At 37.7% G+C, this 13,702-nt stretch overlaps 1 protein-coding gene across 10 annotated transcripts; it reads right to left on the reverse strand.

Moving 5' to 3' along the window:
- Positions 1-926: 926 nt before the first annotated feature.
- On the reverse strand, positions 927-10,846 carry CTXN2 (cortexin 2). Of its 10 annotated transcripts, XM_023255397.2 has the most exons (4): positions 10,653-10,846; positions 8,987-9,084; positions 2,347-2,433; positions 927-1,728 (listed from the first exon to the last, which is right to left on the reverse strand). In XM_023255397.2, exon 4 carries the CDS (start codon positions 1,669-1,671, stop codon positions 1,426-1,428), a length of 246 nt encoding a protein of 81 aa, XP_023111165.1. In that variant the 5' UTR covers positions 1,672-1,728; positions 2,347-2,433; positions 8,987-9,084; positions 10,653-10,846; the 3' UTR covers positions 927-1,425. The 10 variants fall into 10 exon arrangements, with proteins under 10 accessions (XP_023111165.1, XP_023111164.1, XP_044915302.1 ...); XM_023255396.2 differs by lacking the exon at positions 2,347-2,433 and having other exon boundaries at positions 10,653-10,845; XM_045059367.1 differs by lacking the exons at positions 2,347-2,433; positions 10,653-10,846 and adding an exon at positions 10,631-10,648 and having other exon boundaries at positions 8,987-9,021.
- Positions 10,847-13,702: the final 2,856 nt, after the last annotated feature.

Below are 13,702 nucleotides of genomic sequence, written 5' to 3' on the forward strand. Positions count from 1 at the left end.
GTCTTGTCGGATGTCTTCCCTGGGAGACAAAAGGTGCATCCTATACTTAGCTAGATATCTTAGCAAGTACTTTAAAAACCTGGTTCACAAAGGAGGTGCTTAGTGTCCTGGTATATACAACTTTCACTGTGTCCAGCTGACTTGGCTCAATGAGGTGTTCTTGGACCAAACTAATAACTGACTACAAGGTGTCCCAGGCCGACACTCCTATACCTACTGGGTCTCAAAGAGCCTCCTTGAGGTGTGGGCTTGGTCCAGAAGATCAACAGCCAACACAGAAGTGTTCTAAATCTATTAGGAGACGGAAAGTATCAAGGAATCATATCTGACACAACTGGTTTTGGAGTGATCTGAGCAGTAACCATAGTTCTAAGATATATAGAAATCTTGAGGATAGTGTCTGGGAGCACAGCATGATGTTTACAAATAATGACTCTGACATTAGACTGCCCATATTCAATTCCTAACACAACCACTCTCTAGCTTGATGACCCTGGGAAGTTATGTAATCTCTCTCAGCTTCAGTTCCTCATCTGTGACACTGAGACAATAAAATGGAAATAATAGTGTTGAACTCAAAGGATTCATAAGGGGATCAAATCACATAGTAAATGGAAAGCACCCAACTTGGTGCAAACTCTTAGTAAATATTAGTCATACTTTTTTCTGTGTGTTTGGCAGTTCTGTGTTCTCAAGTGACACAAATAGTTTTGTTTATTTATCTCCTACTATATTCCTCAATTTGATAACCATAAAGAGTCAAAATTTTGTAGCTGTTAAGAATTTTATAATAATATCCTATCTTTTCATTTATCAAATGAAGAGAATGAAGGTTGATTAAGGAATAATTTACACTAAGCCATTGCTTCTTTAGGTTTGAGAATCCTTATTAGTATTACCAATGAGGATAATAAATGATTGCAAGGTATGTTTCAACAATGTTTTATGGTTTTCATATTGCTTTCACATTCATCTTACATCACTTGGTCCTCTCAACATTCCTGCAAGATATGCAGGATAGGTTTCTTTATCCTTGTTTTTGTAGATATGGAAAGGTTCCTCTTAGACAGCTTTATAGGTCATAAAGCTTCTTGGCTAAGTCAACATTAGAATTCAAACCACAGAATTGAGACTCCTAAACTGAAAAAATTTTCATAACATCCTAAATCCTCATTCATCTCAGATCTCTGGGTTTCCCGATACGTTCACAGAGTTCATAGGGCACTAGAATTGAAAGGGACATTAAAAATCCTCTGGTTAGCTTCCTCACTGAAGTCCATAGAGATTAGATGACTTGGCCAACCATACATGTTTATTGAATTTAGTGGATGAAGTGAGCCTCTTCCAGCATGCTCGAGGAGATTACAGTTGTATCTTCCATGGGTCCCAGTGGCATAACTCTAAAAAACCATAAAGGTGGAACTCTCACGCAAGTGCATATTCAAATGTCCCTTTATCAAATTCTTCAACTTCATCTTCCCATGTAGAGGAAGGCATGCTACTGTACGGGTCTAACAGGATTTTGAAGCATCTAATAATAAGAAGTCCTAAGAAGATACACAAAATCCCAACAAAAGCAAAGCCAGTTTTTTGTTCCAGAGTCAACGAAAAAGCTGATACTTCATTGACGCTCATCTTAGCTGAGGAGTTGCCACAGTAGGTACTACTCATTATTCACTGTCACATCATTATGGCTCTTCAGATTTCCTGCTGGAGTCACCTGCTGGCCTAAATACAAAATAGAACTCAGTTTAGTGTTATTCATATATGGTATTGAGCAGGTAATTGTTTTATAAAATCTGGCAGTTTTCAAACCCTCTTGACTTAACTCACAAAAGATGTGTGAAAACATCATCAGATATGGATCAGCATCAAATTAGCATTGGAGATGCTATTTCTATTGTAGTAATTACTGAATTGCCTCGGTGGGCAAATGAAACTGTACCTACATGCACCAAATATAAAATCAGATATGAAAGTGAATATTCAAATAATGAACCCTAGAAGTTTGGATTCATTGTGAGATGGTTAAGTCACTACTTCTTTGAACTGAATTGTCATCTAATTTTTACTTCATTTTTGCATGTGTAGATAACACCATAAATAATCATAGTGTGTGAGCTGGTCAAGCTCTCCAAGGTCCATGTTCTAAGGTCTGTCTCCAGTGCCACTTTGTCTGATACAGATTCTGATCCTTTTAAATAGGTATAAAGTCTCTCTTTTCATTCCCTTAGCTTTTAGATGTATGCACTTGTGTTTTCTTCCCCACTACCACTCCGTATGCTAGATGTTAATTTCTTAAAGAGGTAAATTGTGTTCTTAAAATTATTTTAATAAGAGCCGTACCCAACAGAGCATCCTGCAAGTAGCAGGCAACAGTAGCTGTGGATCATTAGCCATTGCCCCGCCATCCCCATTAGCTTTCAGAACACCCTAAATGGACATAAAATCCAAGTTAAACAGCATGTTTTCCATAAACATTCAGCTTCACAATGAGCTCCCCAGTTCTCTTCCCAACCAGAATCTTACTCCTAAGCTTGTACTCTACTGAGATTTTAAAACTACAGCAAAATTGTTCAGAAAGTGTATGTTAGGGGCGCCTAGGTGGCTTGGTCGGTTAAGCGTCCGAGTTTGGCTCAGGTCATGATCTCACGGTCTGTGAGTTCAAGCCCCACGTCGGGCTCTGTGCTGACAGCTCAGAGCCTGGAGCCTGTTTCAGATTCTGTGTCTCCCTCTCTCTCTGCCCCTCCCTGTTCATGCTCTGTCTCTCTCTGTCTCAAAAATAAATAAACGTTAAAAAAAAATTAGAAAAGAAAGTGTATGTTGGATTGAAGCAAAACAGATTTTCCCACTTGATGTGTTAATTAAGTTAATTAATTAATTAAAATTAAGATGAGTTCATTAGATCAAAGTTCACTAACACACAGCCACCCTTCTTGAGAGGACTGTCATTAAATAGCTTATCATCTAAAAACTGAGAATAATAGATTGCTAGTGTTTGCACTTTTATTGTTGCTTTTTCTAATAATTTTTAAGAATTATAGGGGCGCCTGGGTGGCGCAGTCGGTTGAGCGTCCGACTTCAGCCAGGTCACGATCTCGCGGTCCGGGAGTTCGAGCCCCGCGTGGGGCTCTGGGCTGATGGCTCAGAGCCTGGAGCCTGTTTCCGATTCTGTGTCTCCCTCTCTCTCTGCCCCTCCCCCGTTCATGCTCTGTCTCTCTCTGTCCCAAAAATAAATAAACATTGAAAAAAAATTTTTTTAAATAAAAAAAAAAGGAATTATTTATTAAAATGACTGACCCTTCAGATTTTTTTTGTATTCAATTTTCAGAAAACCACTGAGACAGAACAGGGATGGGAGGTAAGGAATAAAGAAAGATAATTAAAAAGAACAAAACTTGTCGCTTTCAAAGTTATTCACCAATGAATAAACCAGTTAATATTTAATGATATTCTTTTTATTATGGTTTGGATTACAAAACAGCTTTATCTTTGTCTTCAAATCTTAAGTGTCAGGAATATTTAATACATTCTGGGGTATGCTGTTATTTGACTTTTTTAATAAAAGGAAAAATACTGTTTTCAACTTCTCTGTTAAACTTCTTTCCATCAAATCATTTTTTTCTGCCCTAATACATATTGGGATAGACTATACTTTGGTTCTTTTCTTAATTTAGTATCACTTAAGTGGTTCAGAGTGATTTCTCTGATCGACCTCTTGTAAGTACTCTTTATCTTGTAGAAGACATGAGACTGGACTGAATATTTAATGACCTTGGGACTTAACTAGAACTTTTTTCTGATGAAATTTCTACTTTTATTGCTTTTGTCAGTTAAAGGTCTTTTGCTGAGATCCATACATCCTCTGGTTCATTTGTTTAACAAGTGGAGAAACTGAAAAGCAGTATGTTTATACATGGAGATGCTGAACCAAATATTTGTCATGTAACAGACTGATTCAGCCAAGTAACTAGTCTGAATTCTTTCTTCACTAGAGCCATGACCTTGCTAGGCTATATCATTTGATAATTTCAGAGAGCATGTGTATAAGAGGAAGCAATAAACCTGGTTTACTGATGGACACTGTGGTATGTACGACAGGCTCCCTTCCATGAAGGATTTATGCCCAGCAGCTGGGAGTGTTGCCACCAGATGGTCTTTGGCTGTAGCCCCTTTCGAGGAGAGCTGCCTCATCCAAGGTCACTTCAATTCCTAAGGCAGACCATTTTTTAAATATTTTTAAAAAATATTTTTATTTTATTTTTGAGAGAGAGAAAAAGAGAGAAAGAGATAGAACATGAGTGGGGGAGGGGCAGAGAGAGAGAGAGAGGGAGGTACAGAATCAGAAGCAGGCTCCAAGCTCTGTCAGCATAGAGCCTGATGCAGGGCTGGAACCCACGAACTGTGAGCTCATGACCTGAGCTGAAGTTGGAGGCTTAACGACTGAGCCACCCAGGAACCCCAACTGATAAGGCAGACCGTTTTTAATGTCTGATTAATGTGAGAGCAAAAGACCTCATCATCTTGACACAAGGGAGTACAACTCTAAAAAACCATTCTAGCTCTAGAGTTGTTCATGGAGTAAACCAAGACTGTCACTGGTTCCACGTCACAGCTCGACTTGTGCCGATTCCTGCCTACTTTCTCGTTCTTCCACAGGTGTTGAGCCCAAGGGCACTACTTAACAAACATCCTCACACTAAACTCTCAGAGTCTGGTTTCTGAGGACCAAATGTAACAATCGGTGGTACAGAAGTGAAAACATCTGGGCAGTTTTCATAATCTGCACTTTTTTTACCGAGTTCATTTTGCCATTATGAAGAAACAGCCTAAACTATGTATAATTATGATATTAGTTAACTTTACATGTTTTTAAAAATCATAATGTAGAAAGAGATACAGGGTCATAGCTGATCATTAGAAGAGTTAAGTCAGTTGGCTCTTAATGATTAATCCACTAGACTGTTATTCTTATTAAAACCTATCGAGGGGCGCCTGGGTGGCGCAGTCGGTTAAGCGTCCGACTTCAGCCAGGTCACGATCTCGCGGTCCGTGAGTTCGAGCCCCGCATCAGGCTCTGGGCTGATGGCTCAGAGCCTGGAGCCTGTTTCCGATTCTGTGTCTCCCTCTCTCGCTGCCCCTCCCCCGTTCCTGCTCTGTCTCTCACTGTCCCAAAAATAAATAAACGTTGAAAAAAAAAATTAAAAAAAAAAAACCTATCGACTAAAAAATAAATAAATAAATAAATAAATAAATAAAACCTATCGACTGAGCAAACAAACAAAAAAGGCATTTACTAGTTGTAGCAATAAAACACTCAATTCATTTGTCAATATTAAATTAAAACACAGTATCTTCCTAGTTAGAGATATAAAATTATACTTTTTATCACAATCATCTAACATACGAGATAATGCTTTGTTCTGAGAGTCTCAAACAATCTGTGAATTGAGCTACTTTACTTTTTAAAGGAAAAACTCCTACTTCTCAAGTACTGGTTACAGTTCCCAGCATATCATAGATATCCAATAAATATTTTAATTGAATCAAAGTAAATTTATTGGAAAATATAATTTTTTAAGAATAAAGTTCTGGGTCCTAAGAATCTAATTGTTGAATATCCAGAAAACATATTAAAAACATTTAACATTTAAATGTCAAAATGAGGGGCGCCTGGGTGGCGCAGTCGGTTAAGCGTCCGACTTCAGCCAGGTCACGATCTCGCGGTCCGTGAGTTCGAGCCCCGCGTCAGGCTCTGGGCTGATGGCTCGGAGCCTGGAGCCTGTTTCCGATTCTGTGTCTCCCTCTCTCTCTGCCCCTCCCGCGTTCATGCTCTGTCTCTCTCTGTCCCAAAAATAAAAATAAAAACGCTGAAAAAAAAAAATTAAAAAAAAAAAAAAAAAAAAAATAAATGTCAAAATGAAATGAATAAAAAAAACTTTTATTTGATTTCAAAAAAAAATTGGCCTCAAAGATAATTATCAAAATTCAGCAGCTCATTCAGAGTTCAGTGTTTCTGTTTGTTTTTATCAGGTTGATTAATAAGAACATTCCTGGAAAGATTCACATGATTTGTACTCAAAGTGATTCTAGCCTGTAAGGGAGAGGATACATGCACAAACAGGAAAAAACTGGTATAGGCTTCTACAAAGACAATAAAAGGAAAGGAGGAGCAAACTTGTATTTAACATACACTGTGTACCAAACACTGCTTTACATATGTTATTCTATTTAATCCCCATAATAATCATACAGGGTTAGTAGTATTATCTTCAACATATTGATGAAAAAAGAGATTCAAAAATCAACAAATTTAGGGGAAATAGATATTTCACCCATTTAAGGATCAGGAAAGTTTTTCTTGTAAAAGATTGTATTTGAGATGAGTCTTGAAAAAAGACAGAAGATTTAGATATGCAAGGAAGGAAACAGCATGACAATGAATATGAAGGCAGAAAAGTGCTGAATTTATCCAGAGGAGCAGTTTGTTCAGAGCAATTTGATACAAGCAAAGAGTATGGGAAACAAAACATTGAAAAGGTAGGTTGAGCCAAAATGTGAAATCTCCTGACTGTCAGGCTAAGAGTTTGCAATATTTTTTTAATTTTTTTTTTAACGTTTTATTTATTTCTGAGACAGAGAGAGACAGAGCATGAACGGGGGAGGGGCAGAGAGAGAGGGAGACACAGAATTGGAAGCAGGCTCCAGGCTCTGAGCCATCAGCCCAGAGCCCGAAGCGGGGCTTGAACTCATGGACCTCGAGATCATGACCTGAGCCGAGGTTGGCCACCCAACTGACTGAGCCACCCAGGCGCCCCATAAGAGTTTGCAATTTATTTGCCCAAGGGCTGACTGGCTTGGTGATGAGACAAAATAAACATAGATTTCAGGGGGGACATCATAGGAAATAAATGTTCCAGGTGAGAAGTAATGAGGGCTTGGACTACAGGGTAGATGAGTGGGAGAGGAAATGGGTTCAAAAGATGTTTATAAAGGTATCAGGGATAGTTTTGGCAAAGAATGGAAGGTAGTGGGCCATGGAGAGAGGTATCAAAGATGACTCCACTCTTTTAAGCCTGAACAAGTGTAAAGGCAATGTTTTCATCAACCAAAATAAAGAAAATACAAGCAAAGTGTAAATTTAGTAAACAAAGGGTTTAGTTCTGGTCTTAGTGAATTTGTGGTGTTTACATCTGGCACATAATAGACATCAATCAACAGGCAGGTTTTTTTTTTCTTTTTTAAGTTTATTTATTTATTTTGAGACAGAGAGAGAGAGCATGTGCACACTCGTGGGGGAGGGGCAGAGAGAGAGGGGGAGAGAGAGAGAGAGAGAGAATCCCAGGCATGCTCTGCACTGTCAGCGCAGATCCACACAAGGGCTCTATCTCAAGAACCCATGAGATCATGACCTGAGCCAAAATCAAAAGTCCAACGGTTAACTGACTGAGCCACCCAGGCACCCCTCAATAAACGGTTTTAAATAAATTAATCCAGCTCATTTTGTCCCGCATAAAATCACTGGTGGGGAAAACATCTTAAGGATATTATTGCCAAATAGAGTTTGTGGGGAAGAATGCCTCCAGGACACAATTTAATACATAGAAGCATTTACAGATCAAAACTTAAGAGAAGGAAAGAATTGCTGAGTTTTTCAGGAAAGAGGAGACCAAGGAAGATGACAGGTGTATTCTAATATTTGAAGAGTTATCCTGGAGGAAGCCAGATCTACTTGTTCTGGATGGATCCAGAAAGTAATTTTGATGTCATCCCATTAAGGTTCTATTTGCAGTTACCAAAAAGGATTGAAAATGAAAGAAGCCTAGCAATGAGCCTCAAAGAATCCCTCTCTTACAAGAAGAAAACAGGATCTGCTAGTAGAGTTGTGTAAGGAATGATCAGAGTTCTAAGTGAATCTGCAGTAGGAAGTTCACTTGGAACAAAGGAAGCTAGAGTTTCTGAAGGTGCTGGTAAACAGTGTTGAATTCTTCAGTGGTGATGGAAACAAGTGATGAAAAACAGGACCCTGGGTTTGGCATTCAGACTTTTTTCACCACTTTTAAAGCTTCAGTTGAATGTCCAGGGGGGACAATAATTGAAGAGGGTTTTGGAGTGATGGGTAATGAATAAATGAAGCCCAATGCTAAAAGAAACTTGACAAAAAGGAAGTTTCACTTCCTTTACTTCAACAAAAATTTAAGTGTATAAGTTTAGATCATTAGACTACTTATTTCCAATAATAAGGACAGGATTACATATTCAGCTGTTAAAAGTAGAGCCAAGTAAATACACTTGGGGTTCAAAGAACTAGGAAATTTCCATTTTAACCAAAAATTGGGTGACAAAGAACAGAGGTTTTATTAAGATCTTAAAAGGAAGAACTTGGACTTTTATATTCATTTGAAAATTCTGCCTTATGCTAAAGATGAAAACCAAATACAAGTCAAGAAAAACAACTAAAAGGATAATATTTAAAGCTTGAAAAAAAAAAAGCCTGGCCATTGCTGTAGGCTGTGGACAGACAAGCAAATTAGTAAAAAGTTAAGCAATTGCCTAACAATGTGTTCAGCAAATAGATGCTCTTAGTAATTTAAGCCATATGTGTAGCAACTGAAATACCAGTATTTGTAGGCCTAAATTTTTCAAACATTTGCCCAAACTTTCCATTTCACTTGCTCTGTGAAATAAATAACTTATACTTTCAACAGCAGGTAGAAAATTTTTGAGAATATACTGCTAAGTGCAATGAACTTTGTACCTTTCTATTGATATAGAGCATAATTAGATTAAAAAGTATTGTTAGTAACAAAATATTGTTAAAAATAAATAGAAGTCTCCAGTTACAACACTGATTTCTTCATAATTAATATCCAAAATTACTCAACAATGTGGATAAAAGATACATTTTACTTTCTCTAGTCCATGGAAGAGATGGAAATGCAAAACAAATCAGTATGCTCTGTAAAACAGACATTTTAATGCCTACCTCAGAGGGAAAACATCATCTTAATATCTTGTTTACTGGGAAATAGAAAAATGAGAGACATTCAGACCATGAGGTTACAAAACCATGATAAATAAGCCCTGTTGAGAAAAAAGAAATGAATTTTCAAAAAAAAGAGTAGATGTAGAATTATGTGATAAGAGTCATTTTAAACATCCTACACCATAAAATATGGGTTAAAAGATCAACATTTAGGTCCTTTAGAAATGAGCAATTGAGTTGAAGGTACATCATTTCCTTCATAGCAATTATCAGGAGCTGGGATTTCTAAGTCCTGATGAGTCATAGGATTGGGCCAACAGTATACCGGTAGACCAAAAGGCCAAAATCTCATTCAATGGCTTTGTAGTTAGTAACCAGTAAACAAAGTCTATCTTTGATCAGTCATACAAATGATACCATTGTGAGTAGTCAAGCAAATAGTATTTTTATACCTAATATATATATAGCCCTTCATACATGTAAATGTTGTGTTACTTTTTTCTTCTATGAATAAGCTTACTGATTAGAAAGATATAATTTCACTTTTTAGAAACATATAGTATGCATGCAACAATGTGCAACTGCAGAAACCAATATTGAAGAGTATATGCCCATTAAAAAAAGAACCTCTAGCATTTTAATCAACAGGTTTTTTCCTTTGGTTTATTTATCTATTAATGATAGTCTAAACAGTTTATCTGAAATAACAACTATTATATTGGAATATGGTGTTCTTGGTGAAAAGTATTTTGATGTTAGTTATCAGATATAGTAATCTTTAATGCTCATAATATGGATATTCATGATTTCATGGAATGAGAACTATAAGAAATATCAGGCTTAAAAAATAATGAATCCTCCCATACGCACATAGACACATCCCCCACTCTACATCAAGGTTATTAAATCCTATTCAAAGTAAACAGGGAAAAAGAAACATTGTTCAGTCTGCTTCTGCACAGAGCTAGTTAATCATTAGGAATGGAATGTGTTGGAATTAAAGGAAAACCTTAAATTACAAACCCAGATGTCTTCATCATGATCAAGTGCAAACATTTCAGGCCTTCCCAGAAATCCAAAACCTCAGGATCTGCCAGAATTGCACCCTCCCTCTCCCACCAACCTTTCAGATTTCAACCTTAAGAGAACTTCCCTCTTAAGAGAATCTTCACATAGCTCCCCAAGGACTCTGACATTGGATCTTTTCAAAACACTGGAAATCTGGTCTGAAAATTTTCAAAATGTCTCACTAGAGAAATGTAGACTGTCATTACCATTCTGCCTTGTTTGTCTCCAGTTCTCTTTGGACATGTTAAACTAAAGAAGCATAGCATCAGCAAGCTAACTGCACACACACATTTTTTTAAATTTATTTTTTCTTTTTGGCAGCAGCACCAGCACCAGCAGAAATATCAGGGCTGCATCCTCCTTTAGAATTTGAACTGACCAGACCTGCAGGATCCATTCGTGAGCCCCCCTACCCCCCGCCCCTGCCCCCACCTCACCACCCCCTCACCCCCGCCCTCCCCAGCCTCCTTTCCCACTCCTTAGCTTCATAAATACAAGAGAATGAGGACATGCTTCTCATCTGAACCTGCACTGGAACCCTGTCAGTTAATGCGGAGGGTAGGGGGAGAAAGTTACTTCGCAGGCAGCGATGTCTCACCTTCCATGCTTGTTGCCATGGAGATGAAATCCAGCCAGTAGACTTAAGTGTTGGCAGGTTTGTCTGTGTTCGCTGATCGGTTCGGTAACAATGTAAAAGGCGTGTCCTGGGAACCTGCGTGGAGTCACAGTACCGTGGTTAGCGCTCTCCTGGCCTACGTGTGTAAATATCTGTATCTGTCGGTGAGAGATAGAGGACGTGGGCGCTCGTGAAGTACGTGTGCGCGCGCGTGTATTTGCAGGAAAATGTGCCTGATTTATTCGTTGTGGCAGAGTGTAAACATTGGCGCGCGCGCGCGTATATGTGAAGGCATCTGACCGTGTGTGTTTGTGAGACCGAGAGGAGTTGGGAAATGAGAAGGGGGAAGGGAATCGGCCACCGCAGCAGCAACAGGCTCTATCTATTCTCAGTTTTGCTAAAAAGAAAAAAAAAAAATAGGTGCTCATTTTCACTCATATTACACTGCAGGTTAGCAATCGGAGTTCATCGCCAATTTAATTAATTTATTGTTAAAATCCTTGTTATCCTCTCTTCTGCAGCAGCATCTGTACCGCGGGCATTTTGTTGTGCTCGTTGACCGCAGTCTCAGTGAAGGAATAGACGCTAAATTCTTCTTTCTTCTCATCCGATTAGAGAAAGACGAGAATGAAAGTGTATTGGTTTAAGTGGGGACTGCATGCGTCATTTGGAGTTGTTTTCTCCTACTCTTCACCTTTTCTTTTCTACGCAAACCCAACCGGATCCTTCTCCCCAAGCTCCCAACCTAGCTCGCCGCCCCACCCCCGCATTTTAAGGCAGGAGTCTAGGCGCTGTCCGTAGTGCTGAAAAATTGCGTTGTAAGACCTACCTAGTAGATAGAACACACCAAGAGAGGAATTCTCCATTAAAGCCCATACGTAGTTGCAAGGCACATTTTCTAAAGTGTTAAATACATAGAATCTAAACTTAAACCTCAATGAAAGCAAAGCCAAACAAAAACAAAAGAAAAACAACAACAAGAAAACCTTTCCCCTCATCCTAACTTAGGGGTGTTGTCCTACTCAGTTATAAGGCTCCAATTCTATTCATGCTTGGATACTATATCCAGAACCTTCAAGTTACAAACACCTGTAGATTCTCTAAAAACTTGATTATTGACCTTGGAAATTATTAAATTGTCAGTTATTGGGGAAAATGTAGGTGCAGAAGTGGGTCACTGTGTAGAAAAATGCTGAAAACACATCATGTAAAGGTGTATTAGAATTCAATAATAAAGTGAAGACAAGGTAATGGTCATTCAGAATATTTATGTATTCAGGAAATTTCATGGTCTTATAAAAAATTCTCAATGTATAACTTATAGTTCATATAAGACTATACTCAAAAATTTTTATTCTTTTTTAGTTAAAACCATTAAACACCCCATAATATAGGTGAACTAACTGCCCACCAATAGACTGCAAAAGTTATTCCAGTAACGTGTTCCTAACCAAGGTTTTAACTGGCTTTTTTTAAAAGCTTGCTAAGGTCCACATCTTATTTTGGTACTATGCCAGAGCAGTGCTTCTTGAAATTTAGTATGAGTATGAATCATCTCAGGATCTTGCTAAAATGCAGGTTTTCACTCAGCAAGTGTGAGTTTGGGTCTCAGATTCTGCATTTCTAACAAGATCCCAGGTGATGCCAGAGGTTGCTAGTTCAGGAACCACGCTTCAAGTAGCAAGGTTCTAGAAAGATTGTATTATGGCAATGCAGTCACTCATAGAGTATGGGAAAGGAGGTCGTTTTCTTCCTTCTATTGTTCTATGTATGTTTCTAGACTGCTGTAAGAATATTCTATTCACATAAGTACAAAGGTTAACCATTTTGTTTGTACAATATTAACAACTATAACAAACTGTATAAATTTAATCATTTGATCTTGATTTGGCATTGTCCGGACACATACCACTGTTTATTTCACTCTATATTTTTACAATATAACCTGCAATCACCCATTCTTTTTGTAATCCAAGCTCATGGAAAGAAACTAAATTATATGATTTTACTGCTTATGTATAGGCCTCAGTCCAAGGATTTGTTGTATGATTTTATGCTCATGATACTGATTTTACAAATCTGAATGTTACATATCTAATTCTTACCCAGTTTAAAAAGTGGGATAGGGCCATTGTTTCATTGATCATTTGAGTAAATGCTGATCTGTTGTGTCCCTGACGTGACACATGTATACTTAGATTCTGAAGATTCCTCTGGATGGTTTTCTTGTTTTTTAAAAAATCCATTTATACATCAGTTGATACAGTGCTTTTAGTTAATGCTTTTGAATTGACGCCAAAGGAAAGTTTTTACTATATATTAGGTTTCTAGGTATGTGTTAGTGCATGATCTTGATCTTTTTCAAGCTATATGAATGGTGATGTTCTGGAAACTCTGCAAATGACTCATTCAGGAAAGCATAATGAATTAAAAATCCATTATGTTCCACTTTCTTTGCTAGATGCTAGGATACAAAGACTGATGATCTTTGGTCTCTGACCTTGATAAGATACATTGCAAGACAACATGGCAAGTTCTACCAAGTTTTATAGAAGCACAGAGATTAATGATATATATTTTATTCTCTACTGCCAAAGAAGTGATGAAGAATAGCAAAATAGATAAAACCCAGAACATCTGCATTTCAGGTCCTTGCAGCATTGGCCTGCTGCTCAATATTTATTTTTAAAAAATGTTGAAAGATATGAAACACATGAATACTTTTCTAATGTGCACATGGTTAATCCATACTTCTGGATAGTCTAGGATTTATTTTCAGAGAAATCCAAATTATTAGAAAGATAAATATGTGGGTGGCATTTTTTAGACCTCCCCCAAGCAGAATTGCCTTTACTATGCTTTGACATTACATTTTCAGCTTATATGCAAATATTCTGTATGAAACAGTCTTCAGTTTATATGTCCTGTTCTAAGTGTACTATAGGGTTGCTAATAAAGGCTTGGACTTGCCCAACATATCACTTGCTATTCTATATATAAGTTCTCCCTAAAAACATTTCTATTAATGCCAA

Source organism: Felis catus, chromosome B3 (assembly GCF_018350175.1).
Source record: "Felis catus isolate Fca126 chromosome B3, F.catus_Fca126_mat1.0, whole genome shotgun sequence".
In the NCBI taxonomy this organism is placed as follows: Eukaryota; Metazoa; Chordata; class Mammalia; order Carnivora; family Felidae; genus Felis; species Felis catus.